The sequence below is a fragment of the Coturnix japonica genome, linkage group LGE22C19W28_E50C23 (genome assembly GCF_001577835.2).
Source record: "Coturnix japonica isolate 7356 linkage group LGE22C19W28_E50C23, Coturnix japonica 2.1, whole genome shotgun sequence".
Classification (NCBI taxonomy): Eukaryota; Metazoa; Chordata; class Aves; order Galliformes; family Phasianidae; genus Coturnix; species Coturnix japonica.
In genome coordinates this window covers 858,797-878,274 of record NC_029544.1, presented here as the reverse complement: position 1 = coordinate 878,274, position 19,478 = coordinate 858,797, and the positions used below count along the sequence as shown (strand labels likewise).

Sequence of the window (19,478 nt, the reverse complement as noted above, 5' to 3'; positions counted from 1 at the left end):
CAGCACCTCCCCAAAATCCAGCTTCATCCTGTTGGTTGGGGGTAGGGAGGGGGGGGTCAGTTGTGAGTTTAATACCAGGACCCCAATATTCCCATATGGGGACTGTGATGCTGATGTTCCCAGCTGGGGGGGCTCTGACCCCAATACTCCCCCAGGGGGGGTGTGATCCCCAACGTCCCCATATAGGGGCTGTGTCCCCAATGTTCCCATATAAGGGCTGTAACCCCAATGCCCCCCCGGGGTCTGTGACCCCAATGCACCCATATGGGGGCTGTGATGCTGATGTTCCCAGCTGGGGGGGCTCTGACCCCAATGCCCACCCTGGGGTCTGTGACCCTAATGCTCCCATATGGGGCTCTGACCCCAATGCCCACCCTGGGGTCTGTGACCCTAATGGTCCCATATGGGGGCTCTGACCCCAATACTCCCACAGGGGGGCTGTGACCCCCAACGTTCCCATATAGAGGCTGTGTCCCCAATGTTCCCATATAAGGGCTGTAACCCCAATACCCTCCCTGGGGTCTGTGACCCCAATGCACCCATATGGGGGCTGTGATGCTGCTGTTCCCAGCTGGGGGGCTCTGACCCCAATGCCCTCCCTGGAGTCTGTGACCCTAATGCTCCCATATGGGGGCTCTGACCCCAATGCCCACCCTGGGGGTCTGTGACCCCAATGTTCCCATATGGGGGCTCTGACCCCAATGCTCCCCCCCACCCCCCTACTAGAAGCTGTGCCCCCCACCTGCCCAGCAGATCATCCTGGTCGGGGTCTTTATCAAAGAGCTCCACCTCAATCTCCTGTCCAGGCACCTCATGCACAATGAACTACAAGAAGAGAGGGGGGGGGGTCAGCGCTGTCCCCACATACCCAGCCCCGAAGATGGGGGTCCGAAGATGGGGGTCCTGGGGGGCAGCAGGGGGTTGGGGGTCGCATTGGGGTGGGGGTTCCAGGGGTGCCCACCTCATACACCTCATCCCATGTGGGGCTGAGCTCGCTGGGCACCACTCGGCTGTTTGCCACCTGTGTGCCCACCCTGAGCACAGCGTAGGGGTCCGACTTCCCCTCTACCAACCCCCCCATGAAACGATCTTTGCTGCGCAGCTCCCGGGCTCCAAACAGATGCACACGCACCACACCCTGCAAAATAGGGGGGAAGGGGAGGGTCAGATGGGGTCTGGGTACCTTTAATGTGTGTGACCCCCCCCCTATGTTCAGTCCAGACCCCCCCCTCCGTACCCTGGGGAGGGGGCAGCGCAGCTGGGCGGCGTCGTGAAGATCAGGCACCAGTGGAACCAGGAGGCGGTTGGGCAGCACAAGGTATGAGGAGATGGTGTCCATGATCATCGTGTCTGACATAGAGCTGATGGGTTGGGGGGGTCAGTGTGGTTCTATGGGGCTGAGAGCATCTATGGGGCTGATAGAACCCTATGGGGCTCACCTGAGGCCTGGGATATCCAGCAGGTTGGTCATCCCCGTCCAATTGATGTCCAGAGTCTGGAGGTGGGGAGGGAGGAAGAGATGTGAAATAAGGGGGGGGGGGGTGGGGGGGGGGTCAGAGTATGAATGATGGAGATCGCATAGATCCTTTGTAAGCCGCTTTGTAGGTGTAGGGTGAGTGCTATATCTTTTGCACTAAGGGAGTCTCGCGATGACTTGTGTGGAGAAATAAAAAACACTTCACTATTATGTGGATTGAGAAATGACCGCTCCTCTATGACGAGTGTGCGCGTGCGTTCATCTATATTCTCTTCTAGAGAAGCAGTCTATATGCGATTCAAGAGGAGATGACACTCAGAGTGTCCCATCGGCGAGCTGAGGGGGAATGGGTAGGGTTACGAGGGGAGGTGGGTTATCTGCTGTCCAGCACCAGCCCCCCCCCATCCTTCAATAATAATACACACCCCCCAGCCCCTCACCTGCATCAGTCTCCTTATGACACATTACTTGACACATAATTGCCAGTAGAGAATCTCTTTTCACCAATCTGAAGCCACTCGTCCGCGATTTAACCTGCCTCTATCATCGAACACACGAGCTCTGTGAGGTCCGATAGAATGTAATAGCATAGCGACGCTTCCGAGGGTGAAAGCGGGTGTCAGTGCGGAGGGGGGTCTGGCACATTAATAACGAGATGCCAGATCCACGCGACCCTGCGACACCCAAGGATAATGATGACTGGGGGAGGGGCGGTGGCGAATCAAACGCGGTGGCCTCAGTCTTGAATCTTGAGGTCCAGCAGGATCTGCTGCTTGTGGGTACCAGGGTGAGCCCGGACCCCATCAACCGACAACGCGAGTAGGCTGTGGGAAAGGGAAGGGCCGTGGGGGGCATTGAAAGTGGGGCTACGAAGAGCTGCCCAACCCCATAGTGGGCGGAGGGGGGGAGGAGGGGGTCGTACCTTCTCACCGCCTGTTCCACATTTAGGTGCAGGTGTACAGTGTCCTGCAGGTGGGTCGTTTGGAGGGCGGCGAATGCGATGTGGAGCGAGAACAGCTGCCAGCCAATCAGCTTCGTCCATTGTAAACAGGCCAAAGAACGGCCACATCTGGTTGCTATCCAATTAATAGTTATCTTAGACTATCACCCAGTGTCGCGCGTACACATCGACCTGGAAGAACCGCGTGAGATGAGAAGCATTTGTGATGCTGAGCAAGAGACTACTTTCACTAGCACAAGGGTTTTATAGGCGGGGAGATGATAATGGGTGGATGCTACCTCGGGAGAGGTCAGAAGTTGTGGCACGTGTAGATTTGGGTCAGGTGGATCTGGACTTGAGAATGGTATGGGGCACTAGATGGCGCATGCATAGGTGAAATCTTGGTATTGGATGAACTATTCGTATAGGATGGATTGTGAATTGAGGACAGTGAAAGTGAAAAGGAATCGGTATGATGGATGGGATTGGAGCGAGAGGGACTGGAAGTGGCGACGACGGATGGATGGAGAATGGAGAGCGGTATGAGGGATTGGTAACGGGATGGAAGGCATGGAAGGGAGGGAATATAGAGAGAGAGAGATTGAGACGAAGGAGGGAATGTGAATTGGGACAGGTGACTGGTAATGTAGATATGTTTGCGATGACAGAGTCATGATGGGCATGTATTGGCTATGGATGGCATTGGTAGTGGCACAGGAGAGAGTTGGTGAGGATGGGATGGACAATGAGGGATTGGATGGATGGATGGACAATAGACAGAGGGGCCCGACAAGCATGGCTTATTGATGTGACAGAACTTCGGAAGGATGGGAAAGCTGATATGGTGTAGACGAGACGGACGGGCAATGGAAAAGGTGATGCGTGGATGGAGAAGAAGGATGGAGGGGCTGTCAGGGGCTGGATGGACAGACAGACTGACAGACCCCTCACCTTGTTCCAGCACCATTCTGAGCCCTCCTACCACCATCCGGGAAGCTCACCTATGGGAAGTGACGTGTATGGGGGTGTATTGGTGGGTGGGTGCCAACATACAACCTATCGGGTGGCACCTGGAGCTCCCCCCACCTCTGCCTCACAACGCCCCCCAATAACCCCCACATCTTCAACCTCCCCCCCCAGCGCTCGGTGCTTGCCGGTTCAGGGCTCTTGCCGCCACCATCAGTCAACCCCCCTCCGCGGGGTGAACCGGGCAGGAAAAGCCGTCCCCCCGGGCACAGGCGCGTCAGGCGCGGCCGGGAAGCCTCAGGGCTTTCCTCTAACTTGATGGAGGTGTGTTCTCCTTCTCTCGTCTAGGTGGATTTGCCACGTGCACATATCTATATATTATATTTACTACAGGGCGAGGGACGTCGGGTTGATCTGGTGAGGGTGTGCATGGAGCAATGAACGAGGACTTTGTTTGGTTTTTTCCTGACTATGGGTCCACTCGGAGAGAGGCAGAGGGTCTTAAACAACACACGCATTTCCTCCCACCCGCCCTCCGCTTCCCCTTCCAGGTGCCGTGCAGCTCCTGCGTCGGTTGTCTCGTTCCCAGCCCTCCGGCTGTGCAGGGCGTGCGGCGTGCGCAATCGGCCGCTTTCGTCGTTTCGCTATGAAGGGCGCAGGCGGTCCAAGTCTGAGCGTGTTCTGTTCCTGAGTGTTTTTAGCCGGTGGGTCTATTGTCGAGCGCGCGGCGCGCCGCACTTGCGCATCCCGACTGGTTTAAAAGGAGCCAAGAAAGGCCTCAAAAGCAGTCCTGGTGCTCCCGCCCCCCAGCTCCCCAATCATAAGCCTCTAGCAAGGTCCGTAGAGTCGAGGGCTGAGAGGCCCAAAGCATGTACCTCCGACCTGTTCCCAACCTTCGAGCGCCGTAACCGGGCCGCCAGACGCCCTCCACGGCTACACCCGCCGCTCACATCAACGGGCGCGTTGCATTGTCCGGTCCGCTCGCCTTTGCCCACGCTCCTGGGTGGTGGCGAGTCGCCCGCCAGTCAAGAAGTCACGCCCACCGTCGAGCTTCCCGAATTGGCTAGGGGGAGAAAAGGGGGTTGGCCAACAGCGCCCACCGCGCTTTGGCCTCTTTTTGGCGCGGTCACCGATGCTCCAACCCTCTATTCCCGCACTCCCACCACCCAAACCCACACCAAACCAAACTTCCAAAACCCAAACCTCACCGCAACGAACCCCCCCCCCACATCACGGCCCCTCCCACCCTATCAGGCCCGCCCCGGCTCCGTTGAGCCCGCCGTGTTGGGACGCCGCCTGGAGTCACTGTGTTTAATGGCTGAAAACGTTACACGGAACTCGGCTTGGGGAGGGGGGGGGGCTGCGATGAGGGTCCTGGTGATGCCCCCCCCCCCATCTCCACCGGGTACAGCCCCCATAATAAGAGGCAGGAAGGATCCCCGCAGCTTGTCCTTCTGTCCCAGGGTCATCCCTCTGTCCCTCTGTCCCATTTCAGGGGCTATAAAGAGGGTGGGGGCAGCGGGTACCCCCCCCCCACCATTCATCCCTCATCCCTGAATCCACCTCCACGAGGCTGAAGGTCAGGAGGAGACGCATCCTCCATCCTCAATGTGGATACAAAGGGTCCCGAGGGTTCCTCAGTTCTCTCAGCCCCCAAAGTCAGAGGCCAAAGTGTGGGCACAGGGTGGGAGGGGGGGAGGAAAGGGGTTTTGGGGCCGTCAGTGGGGCATGGCCGTTATCCTCATGCTCTGCGAGGCGATGGGGTACGTCACCATGGGGGTGGTGGCGTGGCTCATGGTGATGCCTCCCAACGGCTGCGCCATGGACACGGCCACCGGAGCCACCGAAACGGCCACCGGGGCCATAGAGACGGGGGGAGCCATGCCCTGAGCAATGGTCTGTGCCAGGGCTGCTGAGAGAGGGGTGATTTCGGGGTTCATTGGGGGAGCGGCGTTGGCTGGGGGTGCAGCCTGAGCACCAGCAGGTGCTACTAAATCCTGTTGGGAGACGGGCCGGGGCTGCAAGGCCTGGCTGCTGAGCGTGGTGTGGGTCTGAGCGATGCTGTGGTTGTAATTGGTGACGGTGCCCACGGTGGGGGCCAGAGTCTGCTCGGTGGCCGTGGCCGTGGAGCTCAACGTCATCACCTTGGCCTGGTTCCGGAATTGGGCGTTCTGCTCCAATAACACCTCGTTGGTCGCCATCAGGTTGTTCACCTGCTTCTTGAGATCCTCCACTCGCTTTCTCAGCATGATGTTCTCCTCCTCCAGCAGCCGATACTCCACTGTCCGTGGGTTGGCGAAGCTGTATTCGTAGGTCTCAAAGGACAACCCGTCCACCCTCCGCCTCTTCAACAGGGGCTCGTGGTCGTCGTAACGATCCCCATCATATATGGCATCATAAGGGTCGTAACGACGCACGGCAGCCACCATACCCGGCTCACGGGTGGCCATACCCCGTGCCTCGTACTCATAGTCCCTCTGAAGGTGCTGGAACTTACACTTGGCTCCTCGTTGGCAATCACCCTTTAAGAAGTCCCTACAAATGGGCACCTCCTCTTTGCTGTTGGGCAGGTCGGCGGGTGAAAGGCCGAGTCCTGCCGCCACCTTCTGGCGCAGACGAGGGGGCAGCTCCCCTGTTTTCTTATAACAATCCTCGTCCTCTTTGGTGCCGTGGATGAAGCGGCAGTTGAGTCTCACGCATTCTTTGTTCTGGAAATCGTGACAGAAGATGAATTCGTTCTTCCTCACTCCCAGGTTGGTCACTTCGCTGATATCGGGGTGACGAAACCGGCACCGTTTGCCCCGTTTACAAACGTTCCGAAGGAAATCCCGGCAAATATCATCGGCGTCACCACCCGTTTCATCGCCGCCGCTGTTGCTGTAGCCGTCCCGGTCGGGCATCTTCACCACCGGGGGGGGGGCTGGGAAAGGAAGGAGAACGGGGATGGGGGGTGGGGTGGGGTGTGAGGGAACCGGGCCGGTGCCACGAGGAGACAACGGGGAACGTGGCCACGGTTACGGGGCGGCCCCGGCACGAACCGGCCCCGCTGTTTAATGAGCGCTACGGGAGAAGGAACGGTGAGAACCGAGAGGGAGAGAACCGAGAGCACCGCCCTGAGGCTCCATATGAACCGCCCTCAGGCCCGGGGAAGGCCCGAGTGAGGCCTACCGGTGCGGCCTAACCGGGCCCGGCCTGAAGCGGCTGCGGCCGATCCCGAGGTTCCGACCCAGCTCGGCCCGGCCCGGCCCGGCCCCCGCGGCCTGTTCAGCCCCGCACTCACCCACTCGCGGCCTCCTCGCGAGTCCTCCAGTGCCAACAATGAGCGGTCCCTTCCGGTCGCCGCTCTGCGCCGGGCAGGAAGTGCTCTATGCTACTTCCGGGGCAACCCGGAAGGAACTGTGGGTTTCCTCTGTGCGTACTGGTGGGGTGAGTTACTTCCGGGTTTGTGACGTCATAAGAGTGCGACACCACAGCCGCGAGCCTCAGGCTCTATGGGTTTATTCCGCCGTCCCGGTACCGGCACCGAGCGCTGCCAGCCCACGTCGGAGACACGAACCGAGCCGTCCCGCCCCGCTGCAGCCCAACCCCGCCCCGCAGCCCCGAGCAAAGCACCGAAATCATCCGAACATCTCCAACTTTATTGGCGTTACACAGCCCGGAACCGGCCCGGTGCGGCGGGACGGGCCCCCCCCACGGTCCCGCGGCGTCCGGTCGGTTCGTCCGCACGGTCCCGGTTCGGTCCCGGTTCGGTGCCGGTTCTACTTGGACCTTTGTCTCATCTTCCTCCTCTTGCGCTTCAGCCTAAAGGGACAAAGCGGCGTCACAGCGCGGGGTGGCGCTGACAGCCCGGTACCGGGTCCGGTTCCGGTTCCGTTCCCGGTTCCGGTTCTGGTCCCGGTTCCGTTTCCGGTTCCCGTTCACACGTACCTGCGCATTCGCTTCTTACGCCACTGCGGAGGGAGAAAAGCAGCGGGTGAGTGACGCGGTCCCGGCCCGTTCCTCGCGGTGTCCCCGTGTTACAGCCCGGTATTACCGGGCCTCCCCGCCCCGCTCCCGTTCCACGACCCCACCGGGGCCTCCACACACCCCGTGTAGGCCTCACCGGGCCCGGCCGTTGATGTGGTCGCGAATCGTTCCCAGGCCTCATCCCACCATCCGTCCCCCTGTTGCCGCTCACCTTGGCCCTCATGGCGGCGCGATCCCGCCGCGCTTAGTCCCGGTGTAACGGCGGATGGAGGCGGATGGCGGCGGATGGCGGCGGCCACCCGCGACCGACAAGATGGCGGCGGCAGCGGCCGAGAGAAACACTGCCGCCCGCCGCGGCCTATTTATAGGGCAGCGCCCGAAGCCACGCCCCCTTTTCGCTAGGCATGCCGGGAGCCGTAGTCGCTCCCCCGCTGCATGCTGGGAGTTGTAGTCTAGAGCCCGTCCGCCATTTTGCACATTGCGGCCTTCATCCCGACCCGAAGCCCAAACTCACCCCAATCGGAACCACGACTCCGTGCAAAGAGATGCCACGAGTCAGCTTTATTTGGAAAACAAGAGTCGGTTACACAGATCATTTTTTGGGATCATTTGCTTTTTTTTTTCAAAACCTTTTAAAACAAAGCGGGTTTTCAGTTCCTTGTATCAAGAATTACGTTATCGACGTAAAAATAGAGTGTTAAATAAACCTCCAGCGAGTCTTAGTGGTTTATAAACCCAAGGGGTGAGCTCCAGATGGACACAATATTGCTTGAAAACACCCAAAGGGGATGGAGGAGATGGATGGGAAGGGTTGGATGGAGCCCAAGGGCTGCGTTGTGCCATTCATTTCAATGGTGGTTGTGTTCAGATTCACCTCAATGTTGGTTGTGTTCAGATTCACCTCGATAGTGGTTGTGTTCAGGTTCACCTCAATGGTGGTCGTATTTAGATTCACCTCAATGTTGGTTGTGTTCAGATTCACCTCAGTGGTTGTGTTCAGATTCATCTCAATGGTGGTTGTGTTGAGATTCACCTCAGTGGTTGTGTTCAAGTTCATCTCAATGTTGGTTGTGTTCAGATTCACCTCAATGGTGGTTGTGTTTGGATTCACCTCAGTGGTTGTGTTGAGATTCATTTCAATGGTGGATGTGTTCAGCTTCATCTTAATGGTGGTTGTGTTCAGGTTCATCTCAATGTTGGTTGTGTTCAGATTCACCTCAGTGGTTTGTGTTCAGATTCATCTTATGGTGGTCGTGTTGAGATTCAACACAGATGGTTGTGTTCAAGTTCATCTCAATGGTGGTTGCATTCAGATTCATCTCAGTGGTGGTTGTGTTCAGATTCACTCAAGTTGGTTGTGTTCAGATTCATCTTAATGGTGGTTTGTTTGGATTCACCTCAGTGGTTGTGTTGAGATTCATTTCAATTGGGATGTGTTCAGCTTCATCTTAATGGTGGTTGTGTTCAGGTTCATCTCAATGTTGGTTGTGTTCAGATTCATCTCAGTGGTTGTGTTCAGATTCATCTTAATGGTGGTCGTGTTGAGATTCAACACAGTGGTTGTGTTGAGATTCATCTCAATGGTGGTTGCATTCAGATTCAACTCGGTGGTTGTGTTCAGATTCACCCCAATGGTGGTTGAGATTCACCTCGGTGGTGGTCGTGTTCAGTTTCACTTTAATGGTGGCTGTGTTGAGAATCACCTCAATGGTGGTCGTGTTCAGATTCACCTCAGTGGTGGCTGTGTTGAGATTCATCTCAGTGGTGGCTGTGTTCAGGTTCACCTCAATGTTGGTTGTGTTCAGATTCACCTCAATGGTGGTCATGTTCAGATTCATCTTAATGGTGGTTGTGTTCAGATTCACCTCAGTGGTTGTGTTCAGGTTCACCTCAATGGTGGTCGTGTTCACAATGCCTGGAGGCCCTTCATTCAGGTGAGCACTTGGGATACCAGCCCTCCATGTCCATATAAACACATTAAACTCGATGCTTGTTGTTTTTTCCCCTTCATAAAGGCTTGCTGTACAACAGAGGTACCCCTGGATGCTCTCAGCCTGCACCCACCCACTGGGACATCACATCATCACAACCATAGGAAGAAAAGAGCCCAGCATCCCAGCATCGAGCAGCTCTCCATCCCTCCAGCCCAACCTGCTTCCTCAGGTATTTGAATTAAAAACAAGCTCACCACAGCCATCTCTTTAAAAATAGAGTGTTTATAGGTAAACCAAGGCAGAGACGGAGCACGGTAGACAGTCTCATCAGGGACATCCAATTTGCTGCTTTTATTCCCCCCCCAAATCCCCAATTATAAACGTACAACCTAAAGGTTAAAAGAGTGAGAAAGGCTCTGCCCCCAGGTAATGGGCAGAGAGGAGCTGATCACAAACACAGATCTCTTTTTGAGGGCACAAACAGCTTCCTTTCCCTTTTATTCCCCTCCAAGAAAACACATCAAGGGAGAAATTAAAAGCAAAAAGAGGAGGAAGGAGAAAGCAGGCAGCTCTCTCCATTCCCTTCTCTCACTGGGAATGGCTTCAGTTGTTCACCTCTTTTAACAAGTATGAGGAGTATAAAAGGTTAGAAAGATATAGACTAGCTTTTACTCCTGATTTTATTTCCTTTTCTTTTGCTTGCTTTTGAAGTAGTCTGAAGTGGCTGAGAGAATCCTCCCTCATTGGCAAAAATCGATAGGAGCTGGTTGTAGTTCAGTGGGACATCCAGGCTGTTTGGTGTTCCCAAACAACACTGGGTTTTTGTTTCTGGTTCTTTTTATGGGGGTAGGGTTGGGGGTAAGGGGTGAGTGTGTGTGTGTGTGTATGTGTGTGTGTGAGAACCGGGTGCTGTGCAGAAGGAACAGGAGCTGCTCAGTCACCGGCCTCATTCTCTTCCGCTGTCTCTCCCGTGGTGGCATTCTCTGCATTCTTGGAGGCCTGTGGAAACAAAGCCACGGCCACACTCAGGGCAGGGACCCACACACCAGGGACCCACAGACCGTGTATGGACACAACAGTGGTGGCTGCCACAAAGGAACCTCTCTGGGAGGAAGAAGACTCTTCATCCCACAGGACACCCCACACCGTGGGCCATTACCAGCACACTCTTCAAGCACTGCACTGTAGCAAGCCCAAAACACAACCATGCAAGAACAGGCTTAAGCCTGGGCACTGCTGATCACAAGAGCAGTGCTAAATCCTCCCCAAATATGACTTAATTATTACCTTCTTTTTCTTCTTTTTCTGGGTCTTCCGGCTTGCAGAACTTTGTAGAAGGGCCTAAAGACAGGAAGGAAACATAAGAAGCTAGAAAGCCGTATTCTTTTCTTTTGACAGAAGATGAAAGGAAATGCCTTTAGAGCAGAATGAGCATTGCCAGCCGCTGGAGGAATGGTGGTAAGTCCTAATGGGTATTGTGACAGATGGGGAATGCCACAGCATCGCGCTCTGCTGAGGCACGAGGCCTTGAGGCCAGCTGTCCAGGCTTCTCAGTGACTCTTAGGAAAGGGCTGGGTACTGCTATCACAAGCAAAAACTTGTGTTTGATGCAGGAAATAGGAGCCCAGCCTGGTTTAAAGTACATTCTTGGGGCTGTGGGATTACAATGAGCCACTGACTTGCACCATGACCTACTGCTGTCCTTGGGCGTGCAGGAAACTCAGCTGTAAGGGCTGTGCTTTTGCTTTTCAAGCTCCTGCCTCAAAGCAGACTTCTGGATTTGACTCCCCTTCATACCGAGCAGTACAAACAGATTGACCCATGCAATGCACTACACCTATTTCTATGTTGATATTTGTTTTCAAACCAACCTTCAGCTCTCCATCTTGCACCTCAAACTCCGACTTGTAGAGCTCAGGTTCGAAGGGGCCGCTGGTTATCCTCATAGGACCGTTAGGCATTAAAAGCACTGTGAATTTGAACTGTGCAACAAACTCTCCTGCAAAGCAGAAACAGGCATTACTGAACTCCCTGCTAAGCAAACCCAGAGGGCTTCAGCCATTAGTCTCTCCTGTCTGGGGAATTACTCTATGAGAAATCCCAACTAAGCACTGGAATGACTCCAAAACAAGACCCAGAATCCAACAGGTAGTTGAGTTTCCTGGAGGACGGATGCCAGGGCCCTCAAAGCATCTCTCTGGCTGGCACTGAAACAGCAGCAGTCAGCACGAGGCTGGGGGAAGTGCTGAACACCAGTTCCCATCCAGCTCCCATCCCTCCCCTCAGCAGCACTCACCTTCCTTTTCGTAGAGGACGTTGAAGGGCTGGAGCAGCTCATGTTTGGCGCATTCCACCACCCCCATCCTGGCCTTCTTCTCATCTTCAAATGCCCTGCAGAGGAATGGGAGACACAGCTGAGGCAGATTCCACCCCATAGGCTTCAGAGCTGCCCCTGGGCTCAAGCTGGAGACTGTTTACTTTACGTCCCTCTTGCCCAGCAGTGCTGCTGTCAGAACAGGGAACTGCTGGAAGAACTATTGCCTTCAGAGAGCAGACAAGACAAGTGGATTTAAGGACGGAAAGAGGCTGTCAAGCCAACGCTGTTTCCTTATTTTCAGAGTGAATGCTTAGAAAAACTGACTGGATCTGCCTCTTCATGCTGCAAACCCGATAGCATTTTATTTTAACCACAACTCCAGGCTCTTCACCTGCCACTAAAGGCACAGGAGATTCTCCTGTCCTCATAACTGTGCCCGGGATTCCAGCTTAAGCCTGTAACTTCCTTCCTCCACCCACTCTGAGGCTCAAATACAGCAAACCACAACATAAAGCAGCAATGCTGCCTCCACCTCTGCGGTAGATAATCAATCAAATCACTTTTGCTGTCAGCACAGTCTGTAAGCTCATGCAAAGCATCCAGCTCAGAGCACACGAGGAGGTGACGAATAAAAGCAAATACCTGAGAGTAAATGGCATAGTATCAAAGCGCCTCTCCACCTCACTGAAAAAGGCACGGGAGGTTTTCATCTTCAAACCATACTGTTTGGAGGGGTCCCTTTTGTAAATTGTAGTTCTCTGCCCAGCGTCCTTTGCCTGAAAACACAAACGGAGGTGAGAGCAGGGAAGGAGCAGAGCAGCACATCCTCAAGTATATCAACCAGCAGCCCATGTAAGTCAGGGCAGTTCCGTCTGACAAGAGCTGTATTCTGACACACCTTAATTCTGATGGAAAAAATCTACCCCTAAAATGGCACAGAGGTTCCCTGCTGGGATTGGCACGTAGAATGATCCAGCCATGAGCACCACTCATGGGTGATGACTGGAAATGTGCTGCTTTGACCACCAGGACTCACCTTTCCCTCCCCACTGCTGACAAGAACATCAACAGCGTAAACTTCGTGAACCTCAAATTCTGCTTTTTCGTGGTCCTTCCTGGAAGAAAGAGGTTTGGTGAGTCAAAGAATGGGAAGGAGAGAAGACAAAACCTTTGTGGCTACAAAGCCCACGCTGAGCTTAGCCAGAGGGTGAATGGGCACAAAGCAGTGCTAGGGTGACACAAAGCAACCAGGACCTTAACCAGAAGAGCAAAAGCTGGCACAGAAGTTGAAGACTTGCATGTCAGGCACTAGAGCTGGTCAGTGACAAGCTGGCAGAGAAAAACAATGACAAACCAGTGGTGTTCTTGCCCATAACAAGTCACTCCATCCCCAGTGAATGGGGGGAGGTCTCTGATACTCTCAGCACCAGCTCTGTGAACTTGTGGTCACATCCTAGGCAGACCAAGGGCCCACCACACCTGGCTTATCACTATACCTGAGACCTTGGAAGCCAAGCTCTGGATTAAACCACTGAGCTCTGAATACGCAGCTTGAGACTCTGCCCTGACTGCATCCCTGAGGGGGAGAAGATGCTGGAACAGAACAGAGTGACACGTCCTGCTCATTAGCTCAGAATCATCCTGCCATCCCGCTGACAGCGATCACCCTCCAGTGGGCTCCTGGCAGCTTCTGTGAGACAACAGCAGGCCTTGGCAGGCCTCCTGGGGAACGAGCATCCACTGTTACAGCCAGCAGTCATTGGTTATTTTGCTGGCAGCCCCCAAGGCTGTGATTTACTGATGGAGACTCCTTCGAGAAACTGGACAGCAACCAAGAACACCTGCAGGTGCCAGCAGTCCCATGCCACTGACTTTCAGTCTTTCTTTCTCAGAACAAACCCCAAGCACAGAAGCCACAGCTTGTGTTCAGGCAAACAAGGTACAGGGGGAGCGAATCCATTCTGGGTCAGACTTCAATCAAGAGGCAGCACAGAGAGCAGCCTTCCCTGGTGAAATTCTGCCACGGTGGCACTCGGCCACTAGGTGCAAACATACCTGCTCCACCCCCACTCGATATCACGGCCAAGAAAGTGAGAAATAGGATCAGAATCCCAGCCCTAGCCCCACCCCTCCCACACACTGGAGAAAGCTCCAGAGGTGATGCTCACTTTTGCTGGTCTGTAGGGTTCTGGATGATTGTTTTCTCCCCATCGATCACGTGCTGCTTCAGCTGGTGTGACAGCATCCCTGCCGAGATAAAAGAATCCATTAACACCTCAGAGCTGCAAACCAGCTACATGGGGGCTTGCATCATTAACACTTCAGCGCTCAGGGCTGCAGCCTTCAGCTGGAGCCAACTGTTGAGCAAACTGTCTTGGGTGTTAGAGCTTCCTTAGCTTTACTGTTGTAGACAGATATGGAGCTCCCCAAAGCCCGCCCTGACTTCAGGGTTGCTTTGTCTCCTCAGCAGGAGAAGCTGCAAGCAGCCAGGGAGGAGCTGCTGCTTAACAAAGCAACTTGGAACACATTGGACGTGAACCTCCAAGCACATACGTTGCACACTTGGGTGTCAAATTAATGGAGACTTCAGGTCCTCTCACCAGTGTCTCAGCACTCAAAGCTCATTTTGTGGGGCTGAACTCACTTTTCCTTTCTGCTCTGTGGTTCACTTCCAAACTGAAGCCTAGCCCATGTCTCAGGCCACAGCCTGGCCATATACATGTGTCCCTATTCAGGAAGGACAGTGTGAGCCCCCACGCCAGCAGCTCTGTTTGTTTCCATCAGCTGGGGCCTAAAGTTGCTGCCACTGCCTGGATAATTACAGCACTTGGCTGTTTCCAAAACAGTGGCTGCTCAAAATCCCTTGACAGCGCGAGCAGCCGCCTCCTCATTGCAGCTCATGCCATGCTTTTTCACATAGAAAGGAGCAAAGCATTGAAGAGACCCACAAAGCCATCCCACACAAGAACAGGGAGCTGACGTTCCAGGGCTGGGTCAAGGCGAGCAAAGACACCGAGCCAGCTTTACAGCACTTCAGGAAATTGAATTAACAGCAGACTGGTCTAATTGTGGCTAATCAGTGATGTCACTGATTGGGAGAAAGGCATCTGCACATGCCAATGTCACGCTGAGCCCTCTCAGCACCTCTTAAACAAGAGCTCAGCATTCTCAGTTCTACAAGGAGCTGTCCCAGGGCCTCCCCACCCACCCCTTATCAACAATGTGAAGAAAAAACAAATCAGTTTCTGGTTGTAAGGGAGGAAATTACATACCCTGCACATCTATGGGCATCTTTTGCGATGGATCCTGCATTACAAACAAGCTTTTATGTATTCATAGAAGGGGTTTTAACTACATGTGGTCAGGGCTGAAGCAAAGGGCCAAGAGATTGGCATGAGGTCAATGGGAGATCCAAAAGCTGGAATGCCAACTGCTATTCCTGGAAACCGACATCTACTGTTTCTACATGAACACACCTTTTAAACATAATACAGAGGGGAAAGAAGAATCTATGGTTTTGAAAGGGTTCTATAGCAAAGGCTGCTGTGTTTAGAGGTGGCACACATAGAACCTGTAGTCAGGAAATGCTCCCCAGAGTTTGAATGGGGGCAGATGAGAACTGAGTGTGCGATTAAAACATTGCTGCTCTGGATCAGCTGCTCCCCAGCCCTTACCTTCAATGGGTGTGCAGTGAAACGAGTGGGCTATTTTGTTCCACGCGTCTGTCACTTGTGTATTCTGGATGAAGAACACATGTAAACACATTAAGGGTTTAGAAATCAAACCAGAAGCACGACTGTTAACTTTCACCTGGCAGGGTTTGGTGATAAAACCAAGTGGTGCTCTGACACCTCCAAAAAAAGGAGGAATGGTGGCAGGCTTCCATTTTTAATCCCCCATCAATAAAAATAACGTGGAACATGAGGTCAGCTCAGCCTCCTGCACTGCACCCGGTGCCTTCTCACACACCATTCCTTTAGGAGGTAACACAGGGAGCTTGAGAGCAGTGCTGGAGGTTACTGTAATAGTAACATGGTGCTGAAGGGGAACGCCTATGGCTGCTGAGGTGTCTGAACAGTGGGCAAGGAAGAGCTGAGCATGGCACAGAGGGTCAGCTGTGTGCTCAGAGAGGATGGGAAAAGCAGCACTGCTCCTCTATGGGTCCTTACAGGGATCCAGAGCTGCTGCTACCCACCCTGGTGCTCCCAGGAGCACTCAGCTGTCTGCAAACAGCTGCCTTCAGATTCCCCACATAGATGGGCCATTCTTCCCAGGCGATGTCACAGGCCTTTATATTTTTATGCACAGCCCATCTTTGCAGAGCTCTCCCTGTATCAGGGCACACTCACACACCCTGTTTCCCTCACCTGGTTTCCAGGCTTTACCAAACGCAGCGCGGCCTCAGCGCAGAGATGAGCTGCCTTGATGACATCAGCTTTACGGCCTGACACAGGTTTTTCCTGAAAGAAGAGGAAAAATAAAGGCTTGTAGGGAACAACTCCTTTTCCCTCTTATCAGCAAGACTGCCATTCTGGCTGCCTAAAGATAGAGATACAGTGTGTGGGATCTAAATGAGAGCAGGAGCACTTCTGGCTTCCCAGCTCTGCCATTAGTCCCTTCCCTTGTTAAAGAAAACCTGTGGCCAACCTACCTTTGAGGCATCTATGACAAAACTGTGTGCTACATTTGCTATGAAGCCATCGACGTGGACTCCCAAGTCACTGCAACACAAAGAGAGTTAATTACAGGCGAGGCCTAATGGCTCGGGAAACTGGTGTGACTTCTCAAAGCATTCGAAGATGCAGGTATATTTAATAAAGCTTGACTCGATTAGCTGCTATATTCTGTAATTAGACACGTCGAGGAAGTACTTAACACAGCAAACAGGACTAAAATGCAAAGCCTGGATGCCAAGAGCAAGCATTGATGCAAGAGAAACATAATGAAGATGCTTACATTTTGACCAAGTCTCCATCTTTGAGGATGTAGTCCTGGTCACTCTTCAATGGGGAGAAGTGACAGACACAGTTATTTACTGATATACTCGTTGGGAAGGCAATACCTGTAAAGGAGAAAGAGAATAGTCCATGAAGACACAGTACAGGCAGTGTGGATTGTCACTAAGTTTGAGCTTTGGAAAGCTAAGGTGCCCCACTGAATAATCCCTTGGTGAAACAGCACGAGGAGAGCAGTGTGTGGCACTCTCCTGCCCCAGCAGCTATCAAACAAATTGATCCTCAGCAGTAAGACGTGTACAAAAGGGACCCCAACTCTCCACACTCAACTCAGTGACACACTCAAGTGTCACACTGTTTATATGGCAGCTACAGGTTGATTGCTGAGCACAGGGCCGGCCTTGCCCAAAGGAAGGACACTGTTATCCAAAGTAACTCTTTTATTTCAGTGAGTGGAGCATTGAACTGGGAAGCACCAGCTCAGCAGTGATGCTTCCAAGCAGGACAAGCTGGACGAGTTGGGTTTCTGCACTGCTGCCCACTCATGTCAGCTCAGCAGGATCAGCCCAGTGACCCACGTTGGTGTGCAGGCCTCACCTTTTTTCATTTCTTTTTCCTTCTTGAAGATTTTGCCCGTCTCCTCCATGATCATGGCATCTCCCTTCTCACACAAGCACAGAACCGATGCTCCCGAGTTCGCCTCCTCGACCACAGCACGTAGGACCCCTGTAAAGCAACGCAAGACATGGAACACGTTAACCAAGCTCATCACACAGCACCAAGTCTGCTTTGTTAATGACTTTAGTCTTCATCCTGGATTCAGCTTTGCACTGAGTGAGCTGGAGATATGCAGAGAACCCATTTCAATCCATATTGCCTCTTGAGAACCAAGGCAGGAGCAAACCAACTTATGCTGGGACGTGCACAGGTGAAGCACTGCAGCCTCACGAGGTGCACGGAGGGTTGGCACACAAAGGAGCTGAGCAGAAACACTGCTCTCCCACATTCCTTCCGCAGCACTCAGAGCTACAGGAACAGGTTTGAAAACTGCTTGGGAGACGAACAGCACATCAAAGAGCAGAGGGGCAGCCGCGGGCGTGTGGGACCAGGAGGAAACCGCCCTTACTCTGCACAACTGTGTGTGTACGGCAGCGCTGCACCCACACTGGGGCATATTGTGGTGTGTACAATTAGTAGTTGGCTGCTGGGATGGGTGTCAACGTGCCTCTATAGAATGAGGGGAAGGATTGTGAGCCCAGCACTGCAGTTATGCTTCATATTACTTCAGTAATCTTTCCACAGGTCCCAGATGTTGGTGAGGAATATAAGAGGGAGTGCTGTAATAAAGACCTTTAGTTGATAGCAAGGGGCTGAAAGGTGAGAACAAGGGGCATTATTATCCTTACCTACCTAAGGAAGGGTAGACAGAGAGCTGGTGTTTGTCACACTAAGCAGGGAACCCCTCTGAGCTGCTCTGTGTCCCATAGGCACCACTCTACCAAGCAGGGAAACCCTCTGCTGTTAATCGAGCTGCATTCAGGGCAGCAACAACAGCGCAATGACCCCATCCCACCCCGGGGCTGCGTTGTATGTAGGTAGTACGGCCCCTATAGCCCCTCCTGAGAGGATCCCACGTCCTTATGGCTCGGGGAGCACCGTGAAGGGGCCAAGAGGGAACGGCTGTGGGCAGAAATAAACGAGCAAACAGCAGAGGGTTGGGGGGGGGGACAGGGCAGTGTCCATGTAGTGTTCATGGCAGTGATCCCGGCAGGAGGAGGGGGGGGGGGTGGGAACAAAAGACCGGGGGGGCTCCGTGGCCTCGTGGCCGAGCCCAGCACTCGTTTATACCGGGAGGAACCGATCGGATCCACTCGGGACGGGGGAAAACCGCGTGGATCCCGCCGGGCCCGGCCCTGCCCTGCCCTCCCCCCCCCCATCCCGGTGCACGTGGGGAGCGGAGGCCACGTGCGGTTCCCCACCCCTTAACACCAGGATCCGGCCCTTCAACAGCCGCCATCGGTGTGTATTACCGGGACCACCCCCCCCTATTTACACACACACACCGTGAGGCCTAACGCCACGCAGCCCCCCCCCAGCCCTCAGCCCCGCGGCCCTGCACTCACGGTTGGCGATGTCCCCCCCCATCTTGTACTTGGTCACCACCAGGTCCTCGGCGATGGTCAGCTCGGCCGCCTCCTCCTCGGCCGACATACTCGGAGCTGCCGCCGGTGCCGCCCGTTCTCCCCCCCCCCGACGCCGCCGCCGCCGCTCTGAGGAGACCCCGGGAACGCGAGCGAGAGAGCGCGAGCTGAGCAGGAGCGCGGGCTCCGCGCGGGGCACGCTGGGAAGCCGAGTCTCCTCCCACTTTCAGGACTACATAAACTCCCGGCAGTACTCGCGGCAAGGCCCAGCTAAGGACTACCGTTCCCAGAAGGCAGCGCGGATTATCCAACCGGAAGTAGGGCCGGATGGCGGAAGTGAAGGACTTGTGTTGGGCCTAGTGGGCTCAGGTCGGGGTCTCAGCCCTTGGTAGGCCTTTCCTTTTAGCCCCTATATCCCCCCCATCACATCACACACCAGCAGCCGGTTCTATTCCAATCGTGTTTATTTTCACGTTAACAAACGAAACCCGACTCCCTCCCCCTTTGGAGCGGGGAGGTGACCGGAGTGCATTGAAAAGGCCTCTATGAGGCCTACGGGCACGGCTCAGGCCTGCCCCATAGAGCCCCGTTGGGTGCTGGGGTAGCGCGGCCTGCAGTCAGAGTTAGCCTTCAATCCAACCCCTAAAGGAAGGAAAGAAGCAGGGCCCCCATCCACGGCAGCTGGGAGGACCCCAACCCCACAGGTAGGGCCCCCAACCCCAAAGCAGGGACCCCAACTCAAAGCAGGGACCCCAACCCCAAAGCAGGGACCCCAACCCAAA

General features: G+C 54.4%; 3 protein-coding genes and 1 long non-coding RNA gene across 5 annotated transcripts in view; 1 reads left to right on the top strand and 3 right to left on the bottom strand.

Annotated features, from left to right (window-relative positions):
* The window catches only part of LOC107325736 (extended synaptotagmin-1), a 2,400-nt gene extending 880 nt beyond the window's left edge, over window positions 1-1,520 (bottom strand). The window contains exons 1-5 of the mRNA XM_015886881.1: window positions 1,440-1,520; window positions 1,238-1,361; window positions 962-1,138; window positions 743-825; window positions 7-28 (exon numbers count right to left, since the gene is read on the bottom strand). Coding sequence (XP_015742367.1) covers window positions 7-28; window positions 743-825; window positions 962-1,138; window positions 1,238-1,361; window positions 1,440-1,471 — 438 coding nt within the window. The 5' untranslated portion in view covers window positions 1,472-1,520. The remainder of the gene's footprint in view (window positions 1-6; window positions 29-742; window positions 826-961; window positions 1,139-1,237; window positions 1,362-1,439) is intronic.
* A 3,160-nt stretch (window positions 1,521-4,680) lies between these two features.
* ZC3H10 (zinc finger CCCH-type containing 10) lies at window positions 4,681-6,856 on the bottom strand. Its single transcript, XM_015886894.1, is given in 3 exon segments — window positions 4,681-6,302; window positions 6,664-6,817; window positions 6,820-6,856. Coding segments are annotated over 3 exon segments (1,374 nt in total). The 5' UTR covers window positions 6,839-6,856; the 3' UTR covers window positions 4,681-5,101.
* A 10-nt stretch (window positions 6,857-6,866) lies between these two features.
* Window positions 6,867-15,524, top strand: LOC107325749. Of its 2 annotated transcripts, XR_001559757.2 has the most exons (4): window positions 6,867-7,356; window positions 9,365-9,512; window positions 10,682-10,741; window positions 10,897-15,524. It is a non-coding gene; the product is annotated as an uncharacterized LOC107325749 (long non-coding RNA). The 2 variants fall into 2 exon arrangements; XR_004305473.1 differs by having other exon boundaries at window positions 10,682-15,524.
* PA2G4 (proliferation-associated 2G4) lies at window positions 9,550-18,913 on the bottom strand. Its single transcript, XM_015886892.2, has 13 exons — window positions 18,679-18,913; window positions 17,153-17,281; window positions 16,557-16,662; window positions 16,252-16,321; window positions 15,968-16,060; window positions 15,275-15,338; window positions 13,769-13,847; window positions 12,637-12,715; window positions 12,243-12,376; window positions 11,580-11,674; window positions 11,155-11,282; window positions 10,571-10,624; window positions 9,550-10,282 (listed from the first exon to the last, which is right to left on the bottom strand). The coding sequence occupies exons 1-13, from the start codon at window positions 18,764-18,766 to the stop codon at window positions 10,217-10,219; spliced, it is 1,185 nt and encodes a 394-aa protein (XP_015742378.1). The 5' UTR covers window positions 18,767-18,913; the 3' UTR covers window positions 9,550-10,216.
* Between the last annotated feature and the right edge of the window lie 565 nt (window positions 18,914-19,478).